General features: G+C 37.5%; 1 protein-coding gene across 1 annotated transcript in view; it reads right to left on the bottom strand.

The window, feature by feature from the left end:
• CR1 (complement C3b/C4b receptor 1 (Knops blood group)) overlaps positions 1–20,627 on the bottom strand; it is a 121,419-nt gene extending 100,792 nt beyond the window's left edge. The window contains 5 exon segments of the mRNA XM_045850716.1: positions 772–874; positions 3,273–3,668; positions 8,825–8,910; positions 19,760–19,859; positions 20,441–20,627. Coding sequence (XP_045706672.1) covers positions 772–874; positions 3,273–3,668; positions 8,825–8,910; positions 19,760–19,818 — 644 coding nt within the window. The 5' untranslated portion in view covers positions 19,819–19,859; positions 20,441–20,627.
• Between the last annotated feature and the right edge of the window lie 5,445 nt (positions 20,628–26,072).

Raw genomic sequence — 26,072 nt, 5'->3', positions numbered from 1 at the left:
GGTAAAAGGAAAGGAGATCGGAAATTACTTTGTATGAAACTGTCCAAAATTCTCAATGTTACGTGGGACTGTGGTGGCTCCTAAATCTTATTGGGTACTGGCACTGAGTGCCTGCCAGGATTCTTTGGAACAGCCTGAGTCAGGTCCTTCACTGCTCACACTATATCCTTCCCATGCTGAGATGAGTACACTGAAGAGCACCAGATTCACACAAGTTAATGACCTTACCTAAAACATCACATCAGCCACCATGATCACAATTCAGAGACCTGAGCCCCTTACCAACCAGTAGATATATGACTGGATTAAAATGCCTGTTCTTATACTTTTAGAGTATTAAGTATACTCTGCATATATTGCTTATATTATAAATTTCATTTTTGATTGTCAAAGAAATAACTGAAATAATTCTTAAATAATCTTAGTTTTTTAATAAGCTTTTTGTTACATATCAATCTTTTCTTGGGACTCTCCAAGACTCTGATTCTTCTCTGCTTGGAAAATATGTTTTTTTCAAACAATGTATAACATATGTATTCATAACCACTCATTATATTGTCTTTATATATGCTCTTTAACATATGTTCCAATTTTTCCTTCATATCCCATATTATTAGTTCCACCTGTTTCTTAGTCTTACTTTTCTTACACACTTCCAAAATTTAATGTTCCTGAGGTTTTTCTTTTTTTAGCCACACCAAAATGTCGCCTTTTGAATTAAGTTTTAAGTCCTATTTCCATCTCCAGAAGGCCTGGCAAGCTCACACTCACCCCTCATCACAAACGAAGGACACTTTTGCTCCAAGCTGGAGATTAAGTGGAAGGAGCACACGGCCATTAGGAAGTTGGTCCAGGAAGTTGGCACATGATTTCACTGGAGAAAAAGGTAAACAGGGATGAAACAGGCAGGTGGAGAATAAAGCCCCAGGCTAAAAGCTTCAAACCAAGTGTCGCAGGTTTGATTCCTAGTCAGGGCACATGCCTGGGTTGCAGGCCACGGCCCCCAGCAACCATACATTGATGTTTCTCTCTCTCTCTCTTTCTCCCTCCTTTCCCTCTCTAAAAAATAAATAAATAAAATCTAACAAAAAGAATGTCTCCATTAAAAATATATTAAAAAATAATAATTGCTTGGTGGTGATAAACTCTTTAAAAAAATTCAAAACAGACAAGAGTATGTACGCACCCACACATCTGGGCACTGGGGGCTCCAGTCCCCCTGGGGTGTACAGCGCAGAGAGGAAGCCCCTCTGAGGTCATAGCCAGGCTCACAGCTGTAGAACACTTCCTGCCCAGGGGAAAAGCTGGCCTTGTCACTTAGGGTGCACTTACCATGCAGGATTTCTGGAGGTGGCTGACATACTGGGGAAAGAGACCCAGGTGCTGTTAATTTTATGAAAATTGCTTTTTCTCAGTAGTAATCTGAACAACAGAAATATACTCTAAGTCCATATATATTTTTTTAAAAATCTGGCTGACTAATACCCTTATCTTATTAATGGCAATGAGAGAGAGAGAGAGAGGCACATCGATTTGTTATTCCACCCACTGATGCACTCATTGGTTACATCTGGTGTGTGCCCTGATGGGGCAGTGGACCTCCAACCCTGATGTATGGGGATGACACTATACAGAACAGAGCTACCTCACCAGGGCTTGAAAGATTTTTTTAATCTTCATACTATTTTCTAGAAAAGTATCACCAATTTTTACTTTTTGGCAATAAAGAATGCTTGCATCCAAGTCTCATCTAACAGATTTGCCAATCACTCACCGCATCTGGTACAACAAAGAGGACTCACATCTCTTCCCATCTCCTTCCAAGTCCTTTCTTGGTGGCCCCCTGACATGGCCTGCAGAACTCGGAGACTCTTCTCTGTACTCCATATATATAGCCAGGTCTCCCTTAACCACTCATATCATGCCAACAAAAGGATGGGCAACCACTGAACAAAATCTTCTAGAAAAAGTAGAGCCCTCCTAATGAGAGTGCATATTGGATACAGCATATTGTAACTGAGTCTCTGACTGTCTCTTCAAACACTTGGGTTTAACTCAATCTGAATGCACTTGAGTCTCAAATGTATTATAGGAAACTGTAGTGAAATGAAAAATCATTTCATTTTGGCTTAGAGAAGGTCAGTTCCCTTCTCTGGACTTCAGCTTTCTCAAACAAGAAATAGGGACTCAGGCTACAATAAATGACTTTGGAAATACTCTGAGGCTCTAAAACCCATGTTCAGGGTTCATTTCCCCCGTGCCTCTCTTGATTGACAAAAGCACAGTGGTGCGGTACTCAAATGCTGTGTTGATTGCATTTCTGTGAACTCCCTGCCTCACACTCTGCATTCTCCTTTACTAGACTGGAAGCCTGCAAACTACAGTCGCTTATCTTCCTTGCCAGCTGGGTTGTGCTTAGACTTTGTCAACTGGTGGAATATACAGCGAATTAAAAGGCAGGAAGACGATAGGCCATTCTTCTTCTAGAGGAGGCTCAGGAAGTAGCAGCATTGGTGGTCCTTGCTGGGCAGTGGCAACATCACTTCTGCAATGCCATGGCTTGGCTCCAGGGACCTCAGCTGCGTCCTGGAAGCCACATCCGCTTTGGAGGAGAAGCTCCTCAGTGACAGTTTCAGCAGTCTGTGCAGGCGCATGTGCACCAGTCCAGGAGTAAGGGCAGCTCCCTGCACTGTGCAAACAGCCTTCCTCCTTTTGCTCTTCCTGCCCTTCCAATAATCCCCTACTCCTTGAAATATCTAGAGTGGCTTTTGATTTCCATGGTTCTGGAGTCAGGCGAACTTGGATTTTTGTCTTTAGTCTATGACTTAGTATGTGCTTAATCTTGGAAAGTTTTCTAACCACTCTAGGACTCGTTTTTCTCTGTAAATCATGCAAAGAATGGTAAGTAGGACAGGCCATTGTTTTAAGCTTACATTATTGTGCCCAAACAGAGAAATCACTTACTACTGTACTCAAGAGTAACTGGTAGATGATGAAGCACGGAGATAGGGACACGTGCAGAGAACTTCTGTTCTTAAGAATCCTAAGGAAACTTCACATTCTGTGCCCATATTCAGCTCTGTTTCTCAGCTTGAACACACACACACTTACACGCACAGAAACACACACATGGCCTTAATTTCATGCCCGATCTCAAGAAACTTGACTCACGCAGCTCACCGCGCATCTTGCTCCACAACATACACCAGTACCCTGGTCCTCCTACAGCCCGGGTCCTCTGCAGGCCCCTTCAAAGCCTCAGTCAGACTCACCCCGGAAGCAGCTGGGCAACTCCGGCTCCCATCTGTTTTGGGCCTGGCATCGCACGCTGGAGGGTCCTCTCATGAAGAAGCCAGGCTCACACCTAAACCTCACGATTTCATTTAAAGAGAAGAAGCTTCTGTTCTCAGACATCCTTATTCCATTTTCAACTTCTGGAGGAGTGCATTTATTAGGTATGAGGCACTGAGGCGGAGGGCCGCTCCAGGTGCCGAAATGATTGTCTTTGCTGGTGCAAAAGATTGACTCCTCACCCACGAGGACAAACTTTTCCCTTGTCTTTCGATCAGTGCAGCTATAGGTCACCACTGTTCCATATGGAAAATACTCTCTACTGGAGCTAGAGAAATCTCCATAGGCGATGGCTGGGGGTGGCTCACATTTAATACCTAGAAAAGGAAACAATTTAAATAATAGTGAATGGAAGTAGCTAGTGAGAACATTCCAATGAATTACTAACTAAACTATTATCATTATAACATTCATTATTTGCTTTTAACCTTTTCTAACATGTATATTAGATTTTACAAAGTTGTAATTTGTTGTGCAAAACAAAAGCATAATTCTGCTTTTCCTACTTATATTATTTGCTATAAGTATATCCATTTATTAATACAATTCACATTTTTAAGATTGTATATTTTATTTCATTTTTTCCACTTTTTATTGTTTTATTATAAAACAATGTCCCAATTTCCCCCCCTTGCTCTCGCCTTCCCTGTAAACGTGCATTTATTAATACAATTCTCATTCTTTTAATTGCAAATAGCGCTTGTTTATATGATGACATAGTTTACACAGTTTTCCCCTTACTCTTTTCCAATTGTTTTCTTCTCATTCTTGTTATAAATGAAATCAGCATAGCTTTTTAAAGAAATAAAATCAAAAGATCCTTGCTTTAAATAAAATATATAGGGAAAGAGAAGAAGCACAGACATGTAGCAGTAGGAAATAAAATTTGAATATATTTGCATATACATGAGAACATTTATGAAACTGTAGACTACTGTATTTTAAACATTTTAAAAATCTAAATGAGGCACTGGCTGGCATAGTTCAGTGGGTTGAGCGCCGGGTGCAAACCAAAGTGTCTCAGGTTCTATTCCCAGTCAGGGCACATGCCTAGGTTGCAGGCCACAGCCCCCAGCAACTGCACATTGATGTTTCTCGCTCTCTCTTTCTCCTTCCCTTCCCTCTCTAAAAATAAATAAATAAAATATTTTTAAAAAATCTAATTGATATAAATCAAACATAAATTACTAATATTCATTTACAAAAATAAGTAAAGTTACAAAGGGGGAGCATTGGGAAAGAATGGAAAGGAAAATAAGTTATATTCTACTTGTCTAGTAGTTTTATACAGTGTCATCCAGGCTAAATGGAACTAGGTCACCCAGATTATCTTTGCCTATATGGCTCTAGGTTAGGGTTGAAGCTTGAGAAAGCAGCCTGAAATTTGAGGGCAGGAGTGAAGCAACAGCCAGTCTCCTCTGTAGGTCATCCTTTGCTGGAGGTGACTGGGGGACAGATGCAGAGGAGTTGGGGATTTTGGTTTGTTGTTGCTCCCCCTTTTTTGCATATACCTCTCCCAAAATGCTGGACCTGCTCACATACACTGAATCCTACCCATTGTCAGATGTGTCACTATGAATTTAGAGCAGCAGCAGCAGCCGTTGTGAAGAGCCAGCCAGCCATCCTTACATTTTTCTACACCAGCTCCTCACAGCTCTACCCCAGCAGCCAGGTGTCCTTCCACTCCTGAAAGCTCTGACTCTGAGGCACCTGGTTAATGCTGGTTCTCATGTTTTTAGACTGGGTGCTCACACAATAAGTTCTAATTTGATAATAAATCTCTTATTTCATAATTCTGATAGTTCTGCTTCTGTATTTGGACAAATATTTATCCCAGGGTAACAGAGGAAATTAGGATTGGTTCTTTAATATGATTATATCTAAGAAATTAATGTTAATGCTACTGTGGAAAAGGGAACACCAATAGTTGATGGCATGCATGGACAAATGATCACCTAGTAATCACACGTAGCCATCTATAAGCATGGAAGCAAAGCTTTGAGAGACAAAGTGGTTGCTGTCCTAGAATATTTTAAGGAGGCATATCATATGGTTGGTTGCTTGCTTTTAAGTACACTAGAGAATTTGAGAGAATGAAAATGGTGAGTTCAAAGCTTTAAATTCCTGGTCAATGTCTGGATCTGAAAGTGTACATATTTGTGCTGAAATACACTTGCATCCAATAGTCACAGGGCTAAGATTTCTGAAAAACAAATCCAACACCTAATCCTGTGGCTGACTTCTAATGCAAATTGAATTCACAGCTTCACAGGGTCTCTATGCTAGAGCTGGAGTAATGCTTGGAAAAGATTCTAAAAAGTGAGCTGGAGATCCATGGACAGATTCCAATGAAGCGGAATAACTTGAACCTGGAAACTGTGCTGAGTTGTCCTTTGCTAGGAGAAACAACCCTTCCTCCCCTGTCTGAGAAGGTAAGCCTCCACTTGCCTGAAGAAACTCCAGTGGCCCCTCCTGAGGTAGCTGCCCTCATACAGTTACCAGAGGAAATGTAGGTGGTCCAGTTAGATTTGAAATTTGAAAAAATAATAACAAACTTCTAACTATAAGTATGTCCCAGAATTGCATGGTGAATATCTATACTGCAAAAATATTTGTTTATCTGAAATTCAAATTTAACTGGGTATAGTACATTTTTATTTACTAATAATGGCAACTCAACTGATAACAACTCATGCTATTCCTCGGGACCTACACCTACCACCTCACATCCTTTGACAGGAATGAAGTCCTGGCAGGACTGGAGGTGAGGTTGGGTGGAGAGGGAAAAAAATTATGACTCATGAGAAGTGCAAATGCAGCAAAAGAAATGAGATTCTGATTTCAATGTGTTAGTTTGAGTGTGGATTATACTGAATAAAGTTGAGAGGACAGAATTCTACTAACATACCTCAGAGGAAGAAACCTATTAATATGGAGAGGAGCATGAGAACTACACAATTTAACTAAAGGAAGACAAAAGTAGGTCAGGGGCCTGCCACGTGCTGCCTAACATGGCACTCAGCTGACTGGAGATGCAAGCAGACCACAAGGAGCCTTGGGACAAAGAAAATTCTTGGAAAGGTTGATCAGCACCTCATTATTTACCCATACCATAAAGCAGGGGTGTCAAATTCATTTTCACTGGGGGCCACATCAGCCTCGTGGTTGCCTTAAAAGGGCTGAATATAATTTTAGGAATATATACATATAACTACTCCTTAACTCGGGGCAAGGAGCTCAGCGCTGCCACCTGATAGAAAGAAGGTGCTGGGCTGGATAAAACAAGCTGGAGGGCCAGATTCAGCCCACAGGCCTTGTGTTTGCCACCTGTGCCATAAGGGGAGAACATGAAGCCACAAAATGCACCAAACAGAGGTTAAAGTTAATCCCAACTTACTCTACTGTCTACTTTCCCATACCCCCAATTTTCCATTGAAACTATGAACAGATATAAGCTCTCCCTTTAGAGACGGTTGGGGTCTTTCTCTCTTCCTTCTCTCATGAGGAGAGACCTCTACTCTGCCTATGCATTGGCTTTTCGTGTTTGTTCTCCCTAATCAATAAAACCTGCTTTTCCACTTTAACCTTTTATTTGTCTAACTTGGGTCTTGAATTCTTTCCTGTGCAGGGCCAAGAACTCTCTTGGCTCTGGGCTCAAGTCCCCACTAGGGAATAGGGGACTGAGAATGCAAGAGTGGGTTAATTTTGTAAGACTTGATCACCCATTCCTTAACTAACTCTGTAGGGTTGGTTGGGGAGTGGGTGGAGAAATGGGTTGAAAGAGAGACTGTTCTCCCAAGACTTTGAGAAATACATTCACATAGGAGTTCCAGCATCTTTGAAGAACTCTGAAATAGCTATTCTATGTAGGCCAGCTTGACTGTGGGGACTGTAGCTATTGAACCAGTTTCCTTGAATTCAAGGGGGATGAAAACACTTTAGTGTGGCAGAGGACAAGTGGCAGCACTTCATTGCCAAAGACATTTGAAACAGAAATCATAATGATTTATCTGCAGAGATCTTTGTCGTCAGTTAATTGATCATGGAGTCTCAAAAAGCCAGGGAGATGAATAGTGGACTAAAGTGTTAGTGTTGGTTTGTACAACCAGAAAAAGTCTAGGTCTGGTGACAAGAAGTCTGACTTGAAACACTGAAAAAGAGAATGTGGTTATTCATCAGCCAGTTCCCAGATTTGAAACCCATTTACAGGCACAGAGGAGTTTGAAGAAAGGGGAGACTGGACCTTCTTGAGGAAGCACCCAGCTACACATCCAAAAAGTATATGTAACTTTTCCCTCTCACCTTCACCAAGGAGGCTTAAAACCATTTACTGGGATTTAGCCCCAGCTGGTGTGGCTCAGTGGACTGAGCACCAGTCTGCAAACCAAGGGGTCACCGGTTTGATTCCCAGTCGGGGCACATGCCTGGGTTGCGAGCCAGGTCCCCAGTAGGGGGAGCACTCGAGGCAACCACACATTGATACTTCTCTCCCTCTCTTTCTCCCTCCTTTCCCCTCTGTCTAAAAATAAAATAAATAAAATCTTAAAAAAAAACATGTACTGGGATTTGGATATTAAAAAGGCTTGCAAAATTAGAGATAGAGATGAAAATAGAGAAATAATATGGATGTATTATTTTTAATAAAATGAGATCTTGTCATAAAACTGTTTTGTCATTTGTTTTGTTCACATAAAATATATGTAATAAACATCTTTACATGTCATTAAGTGCTTCTCCATATTTTTATTTTATGACTGAAGAAAGCTCTGATGTATAAATATCTTTCTCCTAACTATGTATGGTATTCATGTTTCCTAGGATATCCTATAGAGTCCTTTTTACCATGTGTCTTTCCTTCCAGTATTTATTTCTAAAGCATATTTTGAAATACATAGTGCATTTAGGTTAATGTAACAATTTTGCTATTATAAAGAAAGCAACAATGAAAAGTTTACAGTGAACTCCTTACAAAAATCTGTGTTTATTTCCTAAGTATGAATTCTAAGAATTGGGCCAAAATTCACATATATGCCCACTTTTCCGGCTTATAGTACACAGTGTCTTTCAAAAGGGTTTGCAGAACCCTCAGGACCTGAGAGTGTTGGTTCCTCCACAACTTCACTAACCTTGGAGAGCATCACTTTATAAATCTTTCTTTCTTTACAAAGCAGAATGATTATTACACTGGGGATGGCAGAGCCAACAGAATTCCAAATTATTGAAGTAAAAATAAATTTTAGAGGTTTTATATATTTATAAGTCCCAGATTTAGGGAAAAGGCACATCCCAAAATAAGGGAGAACTCAATGAAACAGTTTCCAGGAAACCCACAAGTACTTTGAGGATACTAGAGCCATCTTCCACTGTCTGAAGAACAAAATGCACAAAAGGAATTCAATTCAGATTTTTATAAGCCCAGGTGAACATTTAGAGTCTACTGGTAAAAATAATAACAAAGAATATTACAACTTACTCTCACAAACAGGTACTTTGTTATCCCAGGTGACAATATTGCCTACAATGATGCATGCAGTAGAGGATTCACCAATGAGTCGGTATCTAGAGGCAAAGAACAATGAATGTTATCTTTTAAGTTCACAGGTAATGTCCCTGCCGAGATTGTTACTTACAAAAAAATCACAATCTTGAAGAATTCAGAAGAAGAATTTCCATTTATCAAAGAGCTATCAATTTCTTAATTTTTATGTCTGTACTTGGATTTTAAAATTTTCTTTTTCATACCTTGTAAACTGGATGGGATTTCTCTTCTTTATTACCTTAAGACACATTTTTATATCAATCTAAGTTCAGTAATATTCATCAAAGTAGAACCAAAGGAAATCCAAGCAGAATAGAAACAGCTTAACATTTTAAATTTTACATTTTATATTTTAAATATATTTTATATTTTAAATGTTATATTTTACATCTTAAATGTTAAAGGCAGAGATTCTCCATTAGTATCCCCCAAAGTTTGCCATATACCTTGAAAAAAAAGGACATTTCTATTTGCTTCAACAAAGACTCTGTATAGTGATGGAATATTGGGCTGAACAATTCACAAGAATTGGTATAGAGTAGGGCTAAACTTGATACTACTACAAATTGAGACAAATAATGTCAAATAACAGTCAAGTGTTATTTGGTATAGCTAGAACATTGTCTTATAAATTTACATAAAAATAATGGCAGCACAAACTTTATTCAAACAGCAAAACAAACCAACTGGGGCTCAAATGGAAAATGTGAAAGCAATGGATGTCATTTAGGTAGTGGGTAGATTCTGGCCTCCTTTTGTGGGATTTAGTTCCAATGACAACTTAGTCTTTTGGAGCTTTGCAATGCCGTTCTGGTCTGTTTCATTCTTCTGGCTCCATATAAGTCCTCAGGGGACCCCTGCTGAAGCTGCCTGTGAGAGTGAAGGTGCTTTGCTAGGCTGCCTGGGGTCACTAGATGAGGAATGAAGAGTGATCAGCCATTGGGATAGAGAATAAACTCTCTGGTCTGTCCTCTGGCTTCCTGGTGAGGGTGAGCTTCCCACTTCACTTGTGTTGGTGGCAACAGGAGAAGGAAGCATCTATCTAGTCTGTCTACAGTGGCTGTGTGGAGGTCCTGGAGACATGGGTCTGGGAGGTTTCTCCCACTGGTTGGAAGATCAAGAGACTCCAGGCTTGATTTACCTTCTGGTCCTAAATTGGCTCACTGTCATGGGTGTAGGGTTAAAAGACACTGACCCTGGGATGTTCTCTGCTACCGTGAGGAGGACACTGGGCTTTGTGGCATTTCTGCCATAAGGCAAGAGACCCTCTTCTTGTTGTCTTGAACTTTGGGTCCTGTTATTTGGGCTCTGCTAACATTGCTGCTGCCAATAGAATAGGACTCACTGCTTTGGGCTGGTGTGGAGCATGAGATGTGTCAGCCCACCCAGAATCTACAATTGAGAGAGCTGTTGGTGGAGTAGGGGTGGAGTGCAGCCTGCTGCTTCTCATGGGTGTGGGGGATGGAAGGGATGGACTTCCTTCATCCCTGATTTCTGCTTATGCTTCTAATATGTGCAGAGTAGAGTGCAATTGTCACTAAGAATGGGTCTCCCCACTATGTCTCTGCTTGGTTTCTTCTTTTCTAGTCCTGTGACCAGAGAGCAGGTCCTCTCCCCTTCTCTCCCCTTCCCTTTCATCCCCTTCCCTTCTTTCCTGCTCTCCCCTTCTTTTTCTGTCTGTTACTGTTCCCAGCTTCCAGTCCTCTCCAGAAAAGCACTCAGCATTGGAGATAAAAGAAGACCCAAAGAACTCACAATGGTGTCATTCTTTAAGTTCTATGGACCTCAGGAATTCACCTTTCTCCAAATTTTGTGTTCATTTAATAGTTGTATTTGAACTATTTCTAGGGTATTTAGTTATGTATACAGAGAGAAGCAGAGAAAAGTGAATCTTCCCATGTTTTCCTGAAACTGTAAGTTTTAGTATTAACTCTTTAAAAGCTGATTCAAGAAGTTCATACATATTCATTGTGAAAAAAATTAGAAAGGTACAGAAAATTCCACTAATGGGGAAAAAATATGCTAGTGCTATATTATAGAAATTAGCATAGTTAATGGTTTAGAGCAGTGCTATGTAAGAGTTTTATTTGCATGGAAATCACCTGGGGATTATGTGAAAATTGGTTCTGATTCAATGAATATGAAGATTCTGCATTTCTAACAAGCTCCCAGAATATGCTGACCTTGATGGTCTGTGAACCATTTTGGGGTGGTAAGGACTTAGAGTAAATTCTTTCATCCTTTTCTATAAAGATATATACACATAACATGGATATCAACTGTCACACATGTGTGGCTAAACTGGACCAGGTCCTGTACTTCACAGCTGTGTGAGTCCTCCATCTTCATGATTCCCGTGCATCCCAGGCTTCCTTCCCCACACTTTTCTCTGCTTCCACCTCTGGAGTCTGTCTCTGTTGTCTTAGGGTTGTGTACTCCAGTTCACCCAGCAGCAAAGCCCTGTCTTTCTATATGTGTCTCCTCTAAATACACTTACTCAAAGCATTTTTTGTGTGTGTAATTTGGGGGCAGTTTTAGGGAGGTATTACACTGGGGAGTGGTTGCCATTAGGCATTTTATTTTCTTGCTTACTTGCCTTTCTATTCCTGCTGTTCTGAAGTAACAAGCAACTTCTCTTTCCCTTGCACAGAATAGCTTTTTGGAGATTCAACTTTGTAAGATACAATGTCTATCCTAAGAGGAATTCTGGTTTATAACTTTTTCTATCTTCTTATGTATGTATGCATCTTAATTATATATGTGTGTGTATATATATATATATATATATATATATAAAACTAATAATAATTTCAGTTGGAAATTATGTTTGACAGTTTTTATTACACTGAAGTAACATCCATTAAAATACATATGTTATTTATTTAGTGTTGTGTGTTAGGAAAAAATGCTTCTGTTCCATTCATGATATTTACTCCTTTCATGCTTTCAGATCAAATAAAAAATATTGAAGCCGTTCATCTTTCTCTTTGTATTTCAACTCCATATCTGGTTTATTCAGAAATTTTGTCATCTCTACTTTTGTAATATACCTTGAATACAATCACTTCTCACCTCTCTAACTGTAGTTCAATGTTTCTCAACCTATACATAGTTAATATCTTGGGCCATTAATTTTTTGATGTGAGGAGAACATCCTCACACCAAAACATGTTCATTATAACAAGTTTCACAGTGCCCCTGGCCTCTATCCACTAGATGCCAGTAGCACCCTCTCAGCTGGGACACCAAAAGCATTTGCAGAGATTGCCAAATTGAGAACCACTGTTCCAGTCCTGCCCAGAGGCATCTTTCACCTGAACAAAAGAATAGCTCTTAACTGACTTTGCTGTTTCATTTGCCCTCCAAGAACAGATCCTTCTTGTGACAGCTAAAGTGAAACTTTAAAATCCCAAATCAGATCATGTTGCTCCTTTGCTTAAAACCCTCCAATGACCTCCTGACAAATCTACACTGAGTCCAAAGTCCTTGCTGTGGTCTGCATAACCATCCTATATCTAGCTCTGGCTATTCTTCAGACCACTTTTCCTATCACTGTTTTTTTTCACTCACTCTGCTATAGTCATACTGGTTTCCTTACAAAACCTTCACAACTCCAATAACATTTCTCCAACAAAGCTTTGTCATTGTCAGGATGCAACTTCCCCATATGACTCAGTCTCTCACTCTGTTCAAGTCTCCAAATTTTACTAACTCAGCATTGCCTTCTCTTACTTCTCTATGTCCCCTGTGGCTCTCTATTCCCTCAGCCTATATATTTTCCTTCATAGCAGTTATCACTCTCATATTACAATATTATTTATTTATTTGTTTATTTAGTGTCTGTTACCCCCACTATAATTTAGCTTCTTTAGAGATGAATTTTCTTTGCTTAACTGGTTTATTCCCAATCCCCTCAACAGTTCTGAGCATAGAGTAAGTACTAAATAAATATTTATCACACAAATGCATAAATAAATATAGTTTCATAGAGTAAGTGTACTATTGAATACATTTGCAAATTCAAATTTGAAAGTTTTGTTCAGTCTATGTAATGATGGTGGGGCATAAATATATTGTGATTAAATTTAGAATTTTAAAGTATGCAAGTGAAGAGTTCCAGGATAACTTTTAAACTAATATAAACATAGGCTATAATTTTTAAACTAGTAAAGGAAATAATAGGATAAGAATATGAAACCTAATCAACACAAAATATGTTCAAAAAGTATGGAAAATATTGAGTAAAAGTAGTCCAATATAAAACACAAAATAATATGGTAGGCATTAATGTTAAGTATTAGTAATTACATTAAAAGTAAATAAAATCTTTAGTTATAAGGCAGAGATGATCAGATTGGGTTAAAAAGTTTAAATAAGTTGCTTACTATAGACTCACCTAAAACAATGACACAGCAAGGTAAAAAGTAAAAAAAATATTTAGAAAGTATGAAAATAAGCCTTGGCTGGTGTAGCTCAGTAGATTGATTGCGGGCTGCGAACCAAAGTGTCGCAGGTTCGATTCCCAGTCAGGGTACATGCCTGGGTTGCAGGCCATGACCCCCAGCAACCACACATTGATGTTTCTCTCTCTCTCTCTTTCTCCCTCCCTTCTTTCTCTAAAAATAAATAAATAAATAAAATCTTAAAAAAAGAAATTCTGTTTTTAAAAAAGTATAAAAATAATAAAAGAAATACTATGGTTATATTAAGAGTACTAATAATTTAAGTCTACACACAAATTTGATACATGCAAAAAGCATTGCTTGAGAGAAATAGCAACCCTACATAATGTTAAACTTTTAATACTCTTGGAACATAAGCAAGTGTTAAATGTGTATGCACCTATGTACATAGCCTCAAGAATATAGTATAAACAAAAAAAGAGATATAAATTCAATATAGAAATTGAAAAAATTTCTAAGTAAGGGCTTATGTCCAAGATTGAGGCATAGGTAGATACACTGTGCCTCCTCACACCACCAAAAGAAAGACAACAGCAAATATAAAAACAAAAAACAACCAGAATTGCAAGGTAATTGAACTGTATGGAAGTCTAACAACAAAGGAGTTAAAGAAGATACATTCATCCAGACTGGTAGGAGAGGCAGAGATGGGCAGCTGGTATGGAGAGGACTCACAGCAAGGAGGTGGATGGAGGATCGGGGCAGTTGGCAGCTGGTGGAGTAGGTGGTCCTACATTTGCATGCTGATAAACTGGGAAGAATAACTAGGAAGCAAGACAGACCAGGCAACCCAGGGTTCCAGTGATGGAACATAAAGCCTCAAAACCTCTGACTGAAAAAACCTGTGGGTGTTGTAGCAGTGGGAGGGACTCCCAGCCTCACAGGAGAGTTTGCTGGAGAGACTCACAGGGTCCTAGAAGGTACACAAACTCACCAGTCTGGGAATTAGCACCAGAAGGGCCCAATTTATTTATGGGTAGTGGAAAAATGTGACTAAAAGCTGGCCCACAGCTGAACAAGCAATGTTGTTCCCTCTTGGACCCCCCCCCACACACACACACACACACACACACACACAGAGTGCCACAATGATGTAGGTTGCCCCATCCTGGAAAATATCTTAGGCTCTGCCCCTTACTATGTAATAGGCACACCAAAACAAAAAAAATGACCCAAATTAGAGAAGAGGTCAAAGCTCCAGAAAAAATACAACTAAGTATAGTGACAAACAGATAGCCAACCTATCAGATGCACAGTTGAAATCTCTGGTAATCAGCATGCTCACAGAATTGGCTGCAAAATAGAGGAAAAAGTGAAGGCTATTAAAACTGAAATAAAAAAAATGAACAAGGAACCAATAGTGATGGGAAGGAAACCAGGACTCAAATCAATGGTTTAGATCAAGAAGGAAGAAAAAAAATGTTCAAATGGAACAGAATAAAGAAACAAGAATTCAAAAATAGGAGGAGAGGCTTGGGAACCTCTGGGGCAACTTGAAATGTTCCAACATCCAAATCATAGGAGTGCCAGAAGGAGAAGAGGAAGAGCAAGAATTTGAAAATATAATGAAGGAGAGTTTCTCCAATCTGGCAAAGAAAATAGACTTCCAGGAAGTCCAAGAAGTTGAGAGAGTCCCAAGGCACATCATAATTACATTACCCAAGATTAAAGAGAAAGAGAGAATCTTAAAAGCAAGATGAGAGAAGAGAAATGGAGACAGTTACCTACAAAGGAATTCCCATAAGACCATCAGCTGATTTCTCAAAAGAAACCTTACAGGCAAGAAAGAGTTAGAAGGAAGTATTCAGAGCCATGAAAGGCAAGTACCTACATCCAAGATGACTCTATGCAGCAGAGCTATCATTTAGAATGGAAGGGCAGATAAAGTGCTTCCCAGATAAGGTCAAGTTAAAGGAGTTCATCATCACCAAACCCTTATTACATCAAATGGGAAAGGGACTTATGTAAGAGAAAGAAGAGTAAACTGACAATAAACTCACCACTATCAATAACTGAACCTCAGAAAACAAATACAAACTAAGCAAACAACTAGAACAGGAACAGAATCACAGAAATGGAAATCACATGGAGGGTTATCAGCAGGGATGGGGAGTGGGGAGAACAGGGGAAAAGGTATAGTGAATAAGAAGGATACATGGTAGGTACAAAATAGACAAGGGAAGGTTAAGAATAGTATAGGAAATGTAAAAGCCAAAGAACTTATATGTACAATGCATGTACATAAACTAAAGGGGGGGGGTGAAGATGGGAGGAGGTGTGAAGGGCAGAGAGGAATAAAGATGGGACAAATGGGTCAACTGTAATAGCATAATCAATAAAATATATTTAAAAGGAAAAAATGACTAAATAAGGTTTGATAGATCAAGCCTGTTTTAGAAAAGAACACACTTTGCTGATTGTATAAAGATAAATTTCCTGTAAAGCTAGACAAGCACAGTATAAGAAGTGAAGATTATTAGGTCTATCACACGCTAAGCATGAAAGGAAAAGATTTTAATCAAAATATTGTAAAACAAATCTAGCAATATAGAACAAAATATTCATTATACTTTCAGACCAAGTTGGTTTCCTGACAGATACAATGTTTAATCTGTTAATGCAATTTATCATAGTAACAGATTGAAGGAGAAAAGTCATATCATCTCTAACAATACAGAAAATATGGTTAATATAATTCAAAATGCATTCAAAATAAAAAGTTTAGCAAATTAAGACTACAATTTTAAAAAAGGATATGTAGAAAAATCCTACAGCAAACATCATATTCAGTGTTGAGTCATTGAAAGCTTTCTCCTAGGGACTGAGAATGAGACAAACTGCCTACTATCAGCTTTGTGGAGGTCTCAGACAGTACAAAAATGCAAGACCAAAGAAATAAAAGGAGCAAGAACTGAAAAGAAATAAATGAAATTGTTCTTATTTGAATTTATGGTTATACTTATAAAAAATCAAAAAGATTCTATAGTTAAAATATCATAACTCAAAAGATAGTTTAGTAAGTTTTTTGCATAGTAAAACAATATTTAAAAGTCAAGTGATCAACAAAACAAACAAGCAAGCAAAATATAACCTGAGACATTGAAATAAAGAACAAGCTGACAGTAACCAGAGGGGTGGGGAAGGGGCACAATGGGGGAATAAAGGGGAAGGATTGTCAAGGAACGTGTATAAAGGACACATGGACACAGCCAAAGGGGGGTAAGATGCAGGGTGGGACAGGGAAGAATGGTGGGGGGCGGGAAATTGAGACAACTATACTTGAACAATAAAAAATAAATAAAAATAAAAATAAAAAAGATTTTATTTATTTTACTTTTAGAGAGAAGGGAAAGGAAGGACAAAGAGAGGGAAAGACACTTCAGTGTGTAGTTGCCTCTCCTGCACCCCCTACTGGGGTCCTGACCCACAACCCAGGCATGAGCCCTGACTGGTAATCACACCAGCTACCTTTTCTTCTCAAGCAGGCACTCAATCCACTGAGCCACATCAGCCAGGGCTATGCAGAACCATTTCAATTTGATGTAATACCCATTTTTTTATTTTTCCCCTTTATCTCTCTTGCTCTGGGAGATACATTGGCAAAAATATTTCTTCATGGGATGTCTGAAATTTTGCTGCCTGTTTCCCACTAGGTCTTTTATGGTATCATGAGCCATGTTTAAATCCTTTATCCATTTTGAGCTTATTCTGGTACATGGTGGAAGTTGGTGGTCTAGTTTCATTTTTTTGCATGTTCCAGTCCAGTTCTCCCAACACCACTTATTGAAGAAACTGTTTTTACTCCATTTATGCTCATGCCCCTTTTGTCAAATATTAATTGACCATAGAGACATGGGTTTATTTCTGGGCTCTCTATTCTGCTCCATTGTTTTATGTGTCTGTTCTTATGCCAGTACCAGACTGTCTTGATTACAGTGGCCTTGTAGTATAGTTTGATATGAGGTATTGTGATCCCTGAAACTTTTCTGTTCTTTCTCAGTATTCCTGAGGCCATTTGTTTTTTGTTTGTTTGTTTGTTTCAATGTAAATTTTTTGAATACTTATTCTTGATCTGTGAAATATGCTATTGGTATTTTAATAAGAAGTGTGCTGAATCTATAGATTGCTTTGCTAGTTTGAACATTTTAATGATGTTAACTTTTCCAGTCCATTAAAATGGTATATACTTCCATTTATTTGTATCTTCCTCAATACCTTTTTTCATGTTCCATTATTTTCCAAGTACAGGTCTTGCTTTGTACATCCTTGGTTAAACTTATTCCTAAGTACTTTATTTTACTTGTTGCTATAGTAAATGGGATTTTTTTCTTAGTTTTTCTTTCTGATAATTAACTTTTGGTGTATAATAATGCTATCAATTTCTGAATATCCACTTTGTGTCCTGTCACTTTGCTGAATTCACTTACTGGGTCACGTAGTTTTTTAGTGGAAACTATAGGGGATTTCTATGTATACTATCATGTCATCTGCAAATAATGACAGTTTTACTTCCTCCTTTCCAATTTGGATGTCTTTTATTTCTTTTTCTTGAGTAATCACTGTGGTTAGATCTTCCAATACTACATTGAGTAATAGTGGTGAAAGTGGGTACCCTTGTCTAGTTCCTGATTTAAGGGAAGGACTTTTAGTTTTTGCCCATTGAATATGATGTTTGCTGTAGGTTTTTTATATATGGCCTTTATTATGCTGAGGTATGCTCCCTCTATTCCCACTTTGCTGAGTGTTTTTATCATTAAATGGGTGCTGGATTTTATCAAATACTTTTTTATCATCCATTGATATGACCATGTGATTTTTATTTTTCATTTTGTTTATATGACATATTACACTTATTGACTTGTAAATGTTATACCATCCTTGCATCCCTGGGATAAATCTCACTTAATCATGGGGGTATGATCTGTTTAATGTATTGCTGGATCTGAATTGTCAATATTTTGTTGAGGATTTTAGCATCTATGTTCATAAGAGAAAATGGCCTATAATTTTCTTTCTTTCTTGTGTCTTTACCTGGCTTTAGGATGAAAATAACACTAGACTCATAAAAAGAATTTGAGAATCTTCCTTCTTGAATTTTTTTGAGTTACAAAGCATGCCAATTGTTAACAGAGATTATTTTAATTCTTCTGTATCATCTGGATGTCATTTTTTTCTTTTTCTTACCCAATTGTCCTGGCTAGAACCTCTAATGCAATATGTTGTAGAAATATATTTCTTAGCTGTGGATCATGGTAATAAACTAGAAAACCACTGTCTTCGAGAAACTTTTGCATATCTGTTTTAGGAGACACATGTAAGTATGTTTATATCTGGAATGCTTATAATAGCCAAAATAAAACAAAGTCAAAAGAATACAATCTCTAACAAACAACCAAGAACAAATAAAGAAGTTGTGGTATATCCATACAAGAGGATACCACCCAAAGTGAAAATGAATTAGCCACTACTACCACATGGGTGAGTGTCAGAAAGAAACTGTTAAATAAAAAAGCAAGTTGCAGGTACATATAACATCATGCTATTATATAAAGCTAAAAATACACTGATTAGAATTATGCCTGGGAGAAAATCAGAAAGAAACACCAAGGGATGACAAACATAAAATTCAGAATGGTGGTTACTTCTGGAGAGGTGCTAGAGGTGGAGAAATGAGAATTGGGAAGGGAACACAAGAGATTACAAAGGTGCTAGTATTGTTTCTTATGGTGAGTAGTTTATACAATGAGGTTTATTTTATTGTTGCTATTTTAATTTTTCTCTTATGTTACTTTGTATGTATTGTTAGTAAGCAAAAAATAAAGCAAAAGATAAGATATAAAGTAAAGCAGTCTCCCCACTTCTTTCCTAAATTGGTTGTTTTTCCTAAGGATCAGCCAAGAATATGTCCCCAGCAAGTCATCACACTGTGACCACTTCTGGACAGGTGCTATAAAATTATATTTGCCCATCCCCCACATCTGCTCCATCATCCTAAACAAATTACTCTTTCCCACTTGCCCCTGAATCCACCATCTCCAGCTCCTGATGCTTTGAGATAAGAATATATTTGTGGGTCAACTAGTGTTTGCTCCATTCACTTTTTTGGAGAGCTGGTCCTCCCCATATAATGAATGCTTCATTTGGTTTTAGGCACATTCATTTGATGTGCTACACGCACCCCCCAATTTTCTAGCTAGGATACAAATTTTTCTTATTTTGAAAGATTTGTTTAATCATTGTAAGTGCAGTTAAGTGCTTGGATTGAAGCCACCACCTCCACTTATGAATTGTATCACTATGTTTTTAACAGACAGGTCATTTAACTCTCCTATCTAATACTATTGTTTAGAGATTGGTGTTATAATTTTTGAGCTGTCACCCTCCAAAAATGCTACTGCCAACTCACCCTTCATTACAAGAGTAATTAATAATTGATCCAAACTGGGTGCCTCCAGTTATTTCCATTTTGCCATTTATGGGTTCTTGAGGAGATCCACATGATTTACCTGTGGGAAAGAAGAAGAATTTGGGGACTGGGTGCAGAGTACTCTGAACTTCTCTTTGTACATAAAAACCCAATCTGGCTGTAACTTATTGAAGAACATTTGTAGTTCCAGTGATTTTACCATATTGGGGAATTTCATAAGACTGCCACTTTCAAAAAGCACCCCTCTTCCAGTTCTGTCTCTTTCCCACCAGTGCCCCCCAGAAAAATGTAAACTTTATTTGTTTACTCTGTGACTCAACCAGTGTAAAGGTCTCAGCATCAGGGCTTTTGTCCTTGTCTGCACTTTTCTTTCCTTCCCTTTAATTTTAGTTGTGAAATAGCAAAGATCCTATTAAATAGAGTTTTTTTTTCCCTTGATTGTGCCTTATAATGATAGCTTCTCAAGCAATGAACTTGTAATGAAAGTACCAGGCACTCAAAGCAATAGGAAGCTATGACGTACAGGAATAACACTCATATCTGCTACTACTAGGGCAATTAATCAAGTCATAGGTGCCTTAGTTCCAAAATTTGAACAACCTCATAGATCTTATGGATGTTTAACTGATACAGAGGAGTTCTCAGTCCAGAGTTACTTACGTGAACAGTTTTGACTAGGTTTTGACCAGACTGAGTTTTCTAGGCAGGTGATAAAGAAACTTCTCTTCTGGAAACCAGGGCGGCATTCATACTGCAAAGATGTTCCAATGGGAAACTCATATGCACTAATTGGTCTTGTAGGCTTGGCTGTTTCAAAATAGGCTGGGGGGCTGCATTGACCTGAAGATCAAGATCACAGTGACATCAAAGTCAACAGAGGAACTTCCACTCCACTTCATCTTTTCTCCAATATACTTCAAAGACATGATCAAAGAAGAAAATGAACACCTTAATAATGGTGAAAGGATTGTTTCCCTTAGCAGTAACTTTAGAAATGAGCTTTTTAAATCAATATCTACCCATTTAAAAAGTCCATGCTGACCCCAGATGCGTGGCTCAGTTGGTTGGAGTGTCTTCCCATACACCAAAAGTTTGCAGGTTCTATCCCCAGACAGGGCACTTACCTAGGTTGTGGGTTCGATCTCTGGTCAGGGTGCACATGGGAGGTAATCCATCAATGTTTCTGTCTCATACTGATGCCTCTCTCTGTTTCTCTCTCAAATTAATAAACATTCATGCTATTTTGAAGGCAATTAAGATATATCTATATATCCATATCCCTATCTATCTATAATCTATTTCATCTGTGTCTATATATCTAATCTATTTATTCTTTCATTGAAGGGGAAATTAATTTACAGCTTCACATTTTAGTCAGTCAGGAAGTCCTAGGCTCTAGCTTCATCTATTCCATCCTCTTGTGTTATAAGAAGCACTCATGCACTTCACCATCCATCTTCACTCTCAGTAGGCCCAAAACTAATGGGACTGTAAGCCTCTTCTCTGGGCTTCAATAGCGGTCACAACTGTTAAATGATGTTGCCAAGCCAATTACTTCAGCAAAGGAAAATTCAGCACAGGCTTTGTATACAAAGCTCAAGAACTATAGCTAAAGCTATATATTATGAGGGCATATATTTTATAATGCATATCTTGAATTAAATATTAGACTAAATTATTTCCCCTTAAGACCTAAAAAGTTTAAGTTAAAATAATAAAATATCACTTAGAGTTAAACATGTAATCAGGAAGAAATATTTGTTGGAAAAGTATCATTTTACATTAGAAATATGTTACATATTTCTAGAAATTTAGAAATATGTTCTCTTCCATTTTGATTAATCTTCTGTTTCTCCCTACACACTCTATTAATTAATTCAAATAATGGAGGGTAGATTGAGACTGATCACTTAATTTTATTAGGGTTTAAATAATCAACTTCTGGACTTATCAATTTGCTCTTATCTTTATTTCATCTTTACTGATATTTTCTTGAGTTTATTTCCTGAGCTCGATAAAAAGTAAATTTCTTTTTTTTTAAGATTTTATTTATTTATTTTCTAGAGAGGGAAGGGAGGGAGAAAGAGAGAGAGAGAAATATCAATGTGCAGTTGCTGGGGGTCATGGCCTGCAACCCAGGCATGTACCCTGACCGGGGTCAAACCTGTGACACTTTGGTTCGCAGCCCGCGCTCAATCCACTGAGTTATGCCAGCCAGGGCTAAAAGTAAATTTCTTAATATGGTAACTTAGATATCTTTTATTTTCAGTTTTTCATAATTTCTAGAGTAAGTATTCAGGTTATTATTTTATTCTGAGGATAGGTTTCCAGTGTACAACTGCATAATTTCAGTTTTATCTATTCAAGATATTTGGAAATGGCCACTGTGATTTCTTCTTGACTCATGGCTTATTTAGCAATGTTTTTGCACAATTTACAAACATTTGAGGACATTTTCAAGATTTTATTAATTTATGTTTTATTTTCAGAGAAAGTGGAAGGGATCGAGAAAGAGAGGGAGCAAAACATTGATGTGGAAGAGAAACATCAACCGGTCGCCCTCCCAGATGCCCCAACCAAGGACTGGGTCAGCAACCCAAGCATGTGCCCTGATTGGGAATCAAACTGGTGACGCTTTCCTTTCAGGGACAGATGCTCAAACAACTGAGCCATGCCAGTCAAGGCTGAGGCAATTTTTAGCTGCAGATTTGTTGTAGAGTTTTGAAATTGATTGACACTTGTATGTCTCAGCATCTGGTCAACTGATGTAACGTATCATACGTGTTTGTAAAAAGGGTGTGTCTATGGTAGTATACCCACTACCACAGTGTTTTGGGTATGCCAATGAGGCCAAATCAATAGTTAATCATATTTTCCCAAATCTTCTGGATACTTACTAATTTGGGATGGGGTGGTCTGCTTATTGTTCCAGATGCTAAAGTAGTGGTGTTAAAATATTCCATCTTATTGTATATTTGTCTTATTTCTTTTTCTAATTCTGTCCATTTTTATTTTATTTTTATATATTTTGTAGCAGACTATGTCTAGTAATGAATTTTGCCTCCAATGCTACTTTGTCTGCTTTATTTATAAGACAATTAGAAAAGAAATAGTATTTTAGATTTAATCCTCAATATATCAACCATATTTTAAATATAAACACACATGATAACTTAAAGACAAAGACTGTCATAATTCCTCATTTGTCATAACAGCTTTCTTTGGGGGACAGGAAAGGGTGGGGTTGGGTGGAGGTGGGGAAAGGAAGAAAATGCGGGAACTGTAACAGCATTAACAATAAAAAATAATTAAAAAAAACATCTTTCTTTGGTTTGTTTTTCCATGGTATGTTTTCCATCCTTATATAGTCATCCATTCTTTCTCTGAACATGTATACTGGTTTTTTTTTTTGTATGTACCATATAGTTTTTATTTTTACTCATTATAATAGAGGTTCCCAAATTCACTCAGTTCACAGCACTCTTAGGGTCTCAGTAATTTTTTCATGTCATCCTTAGTCAAAAAAGAAATACTTAACAGTTCCCTTTGTTAGACACTTAGGTCCAAACAACTTAATAAGTCTTGTTCCCACCACAATTTTATAATGGGGTGTTGCATACTGCTCAAATTCTCAAACCTTGGCATCAGATTGTAAACTTCCACATCACTTCCCCTTCCATATAATCTTTATTTGGTACTTCTTTTTCACAACCACTTCTGAAAACACAGTTTTGCAAAGATCTGATGTCATCAAGAAAAACTTACTGCAATCTAATGTATCCCAGAAGAACACTGAGCTAGTAGTTTACACAGTATCTGACAGATCCTCAGTATTTCTGTGGTTCCATTGAAAACTTAAAATATCCCATACGTCCTCTGTGAGTTCATGGAAGCTCCCAGGGTACCTCAGTTTGGGAAATGCAGCAGTATGCCAATCTATGTCTTTAGAGTGAAGTTATCTATTTATATTTAATATAATTGGTGATACACTTGGGATCAGAGCTGCCATCTTACTATTTGCTTTTAATCTGTCTTACATTTTTATTCTTTTCTATTTTGCCTTATTTGTGACTATCAATTAGAGTTATTATTATATTGTTATTTTATCATGTTATTAGTTACACATTCTTTTTATTGTTCATATAAAGAACATGCATTCTTAGCATATTAACATGTAATTAACCATTATTTCCCCAATAATGCAAGAAGCATGGAAAATGCTAACTCCAGTTACTTCCTTCCTGTCATTTGTTCTATCATGATCATATATTGAAATACTGCACATATTTTAACTCTCTCTAGTCATATTCAAGGTACACACTGCAGGTTGTTGGGTTATAACCATTTGCTACCAAACTGGACCCTAATGGTAATGGATTCCTTCAGCAAGTTCAACTATGATTTTGAAAACCTATGTAGAAATGTGTGGCAGGCTAAATAATGAGCTCCCAAAGACATCCACACCCTAATCCCTGGAGCCTGTGAATGTTACATAACATTGCAATAGGGCTTTGCAAATGTGATTAAGAATCTTGAATGGGAAGATTATCCTGGATTGCCTGTGTGAGCCTTAAAGATAATCACAAAGGTGTTCATAAGAGGGATGCAAAGGGTCAAAGGAGACTAAAGAAAGAGACTTGAGGATGCTGCATTGCTAGCTTTGAAGGTAGGGAAAGGGACCACAAGCCCAAAGGCTATAGGCAGACTCTGGAAGATAGGAAGAGCAAGGAAACCGATTCTGTCCTGTAGCCTCCAGAAGGAACACAGCCCTGTGGACTCATTTTAGATTTGACACCCTGAACTGTAAGAGAATATATTTCTGTTGCTTTAAGCCAGCAATTTTCAAACTTTTTCATCTCATGGCACACATAAACTAATTACTAAAATTCTGTGGCACACAAAAAAATTTTTTTGGTCAATCTGACAAAAAAATGGGTACACTTTTGATTTATTCACATCACACTACTATTGTTGTGTTGGCTGTTGTTGTTGTTTTTTTTTTTTAAATTTTCAATCTAAGGGAAAAAAGGTCAATACCCTTGAGTAAACAGTCAGGTGCTGCATGTTTTGAAAAAATTTTTGTGGCACACCAGTGTGCCTCTTGTGGCACCCTGGTTGAACATTGCAGCTTTAAGGCTTTAAGTCCATGGTGATTTGTTACAGCAGCAATAAGAAATTAATACAAAAGATGATGGCATATGGTGTTAAAAACTTTGAATTCATAGAGACCTAGCTTTGAACTTACTAGCTCTGAAGTCTTTGACCTTCTGCTTAATCTCATTGAGCTCAGTTTCATCTTCAGAAAGCTGATGATAACATTTAGTAGCACCTTACACATAGAAGGCACTTGAAAAATAGTAGTATAGTCATTATTCATAGAAAAAGAAAATGTAAACAGGATATTTGAATATTCTGAAAAGGTAGGCTCACTTTGGTGCCAAGAGTTATTTAATGTACGTGTGGAATAAGCCAGTTTTGCTGGGAAAGCACTGGAGAATCAGTGACCAGTGATCTCAGCTTTCCTGAGTATGTAGATGAGTAAAAACCTGCAAGTAAAAGGCTTCACTCATATGATAATGTGTTTTTGATGCCTTCAGAAGTGGCCAAACTGTTTCCCAAAGTGGTTATATCTTTTTACCAGTAAGCAGAATGTGACAGTCCAATTACTTCACCTTATTTCAAACACTTGGTACAGTTGGTTTTCAAAACTTTAGCCACTACAGCAGGCATATTTTCTCATTGTAGTTTTTTTTTTTTTTTGATCTTGGATGACACCATCTGATTCAAACCTTCCATTCAAGGCAGGTTGATTTATTTTTGTTACAAGCTCAATTTATTCATGATTATTCCACATCTGTTCAAGCATGAGCTGCCAACCTAGAGTACACTCTAGTCCCCAGTCTACATATTGTCCTCTGTATTGAAGGGACCTACAAGTGTTTTTGTTAGGCAACCCTATCAGTTCAAGGAAAAAAAATCATGCACTGTCAAATATCTATATACTTCATGCTTAACTATAAGTATATATTATAAAAAATAAACATATTGTATTATACTTGGTATATTACAAAATATATGTAACATAAGACATATTATATAACATATTAATTTATAATATATAATGCAGCATATGGTATATATTATATATTAAATAGATTAATATTATGCACTATAACATATAGTATTACATGTTATATATACATAATATATACAAACTATAATTTATAGTATATATTATAATATATATTATATAGCTTAATAAAGCTATTAGATATGACATAGTTATAATGTA

The sequence above is a fragment of the Phyllostomus hastatus genome, unplaced genomic scaffold, assembly GCF_019186645.2.
Source record: "Phyllostomus hastatus isolate PE091 unplaced genomic scaffold, TTU_PhHast_1.1 phas_contig_855, whole genome shotgun sequence".
Lineage (NCBI taxonomy): Eukaryota > Metazoa > Chordata > Mammalia > Chiroptera > Phyllostomidae > Phyllostomus > Phyllostomus hastatus.
Note: the sequence above shows the minus strand (reverse complement) of the source record. Positions and strands in the feature narration are given on the sequence as shown.